Source organism: Phytophthora infestans, genomic scaffold, assembly GCF_000142945.1.
Source record: "Phytophthora infestans T30-4 supercont1.63 genomic scaffold, whole genome shotgun sequence".
Lineage (NCBI taxonomy): Eukaryota > Oomycota > Peronosporomycetes > Peronosporales > Peronosporaceae > Phytophthora > Phytophthora infestans.
The window spans coordinates 629886-631920 of record NW_003303696.1 but is presented as its reverse complement, the minus strand read 5'-3'; the positions used below and the strand labels follow the sequence as shown (position 1 = coordinate 631920).

Below are 2035 nucleotides of genomic sequence, written 5' to 3'. Positions count from 1 at the left end.
GTCCTTCTCCCGCTGCGCCACTCTGCGTGCGCTGTCGAAATGGGAGGCTATGAATGAAGCGTACTTAAAATGACTTTTACTGTAATTGCGTACTTATACAAACAAAACGAACTTACGAGTTTCTGATTGTAATTTTCAGCGGAAATTTTTAAATTCGTCTAAAGCAACCATAAGCTACAAAAGCAATCTTACATGTCTCACAGTTAAGGTTGCGGTAACCACTCCGGTCTATTCTACTGATCTGGATTCATAAAACAGCTCTATGCACCACTTTTTTCCCGATATGTAGCAGATCTTCCCGCTGTACTTTCTAATGTGGGACAACTTACGACATACAGTGTTTTCTGCTAGCTACTAAGTAGTATAACTTACGACTTCTGAGAGAGCAACCTGTCAAAAACTTATACACCTATACGCACGTCGAACATATGCCACATACAAACAAGTAGTGACATGGACATGTCGTAAGTTACGACATTATTTATCTCGTTTTCGATACACTTCGCCGGGAACCAAGGGGTTCAATAAATGAAATCACCCCCCCCCCGCACCAATTATTTTGCATTTACATTTTGATTTCTGCACACCCTTAGTTTAGCTAGATTTAAAGGAATTAACTGTAAGTCTAGTCTGTTATCTAAAACTTCGCAGAGTTCTACAAGTGTGCATGTACTGTAGACGCCCACGATGTTCTATTAGCACAAAACATAGTTTGCTGCTGTAAATTGTGCCCACCAACTGTAAACTTCCTCGACAATTGTGATTAACCAGTTTACGAGGTCTGTAGATTTGCCTACAGTGAGATTGTGGACTTCACATAGGCAGCCTAACCGCGGAAGCTCCAATGTTCTCTCTGAAAGTTGCGCATGTGTACATGTGCAAACAACTTACAATGAACGATCATATCAAATAGAATCTTGACCTCAACAGATCATCATTTTTCGACGTAGGTCGGACGTTCACTACCACCAGCAGCTCTACTCCATCTCGATCTTCTTGATGAACTTCGCCGGGTTGCCAGCATACACGCACATAGGAGGCACGTTCTTGGTCACGACACTGCCAGCTCCAATCACAGCCCCACGGCCGATCGTTACTCCAGGCACAACCACCACGCTGCCTCCGATCCAAACATCATCTCCAATTGTGATTGGCTTGGTCCGCTCGTACCCAGTAGCTCGTATCTTCGGTTCCAACGGGTGTGTAGCCGTGTAAAGCTGCACGTTAGGAGCAAGCATAACCCGGCTGCCAATTGTGATCTCACCTTCATCGAGAAGGATACAGTTGGAGTTCATATACACATTGTCCCCCAGTCGCGTGTTTGATCCACAGTCGCAGCGAAACGGCATCTCGATGACACAGTCGCGACCTTTGGCGCCTAACATCTTGGTGAGAATCTCCTGGGCCTCGGAGCTCTCAGCGCTGTCGAGCTTGTTGTACTTGTTGATCAACTTGCGGGTCTCTTGTCGCTCCTTGAGTAGACCCGGATGCATGGGGTTGTAAAGCTCACCGCGTAGCATCTTCTCTCTCTCAGTCTCCAACGTACTTAGCGTACCCGTTGAATTAACGGAACAGCAACAAACACATGCTGACCATCGTGGACTATGCGTCGAGTTTTAATCGCGTGTATTTGCTGCAGACAAAAGGTGAAGCTGCCAAGAAACTTATGGAATTTATAACCGAGTTCGAACGACAGCGAAATCAACATGTAAAAGTTATCAGGTCTGACGGCGGTGGAGAATTCCCTGAGCCATGAAACCAGGGCGTTTTGCAAGCGAGACGGCCTCAAAACGCAGTTAACGCTACCCTGAACGTTCGGGCATCAATTGCCAAAGTCGTACGGACGCACAGGGACGGCTCATGAAACTCCGAACGTGCGAAGGCTGGAGCTGGAAATTCTGCTAGACCGTTTATTGGGGAAACGCAGGCAAAAACACAGTTGGACTGGGACAGACAACATTCGTCTCCTAAAAAGCCGCAGCCCATCAAGGGGACTTTGCCGAAAAAAAGCGGGTAGCCGACCGGCATAAACGAG

The 2035-nt window shown here is 46.7% G+C and overlaps 1 protein-coding gene across 1 annotated transcript; it reads right to left on the bottom strand.

Moving 5' to 3' along the window:
- Positions 1-977: 977 nt before the first annotated feature.
- Positions 978-1385, bottom strand: PITG_18179 (maltose O-acetyltransferase, putative; the record flags this gene model as incomplete). Its single annotated transcript, XM_002896285.1, has 1 exon — positions 978-1385. One exon carries the CDS (start codon positions 1383-1385, stop codon positions 978-980), a length of 408 nt encoding a protein of 135 aa, XP_002896331.1.
- Positions 1386-2035: the final 650 nt, after the last annotated feature.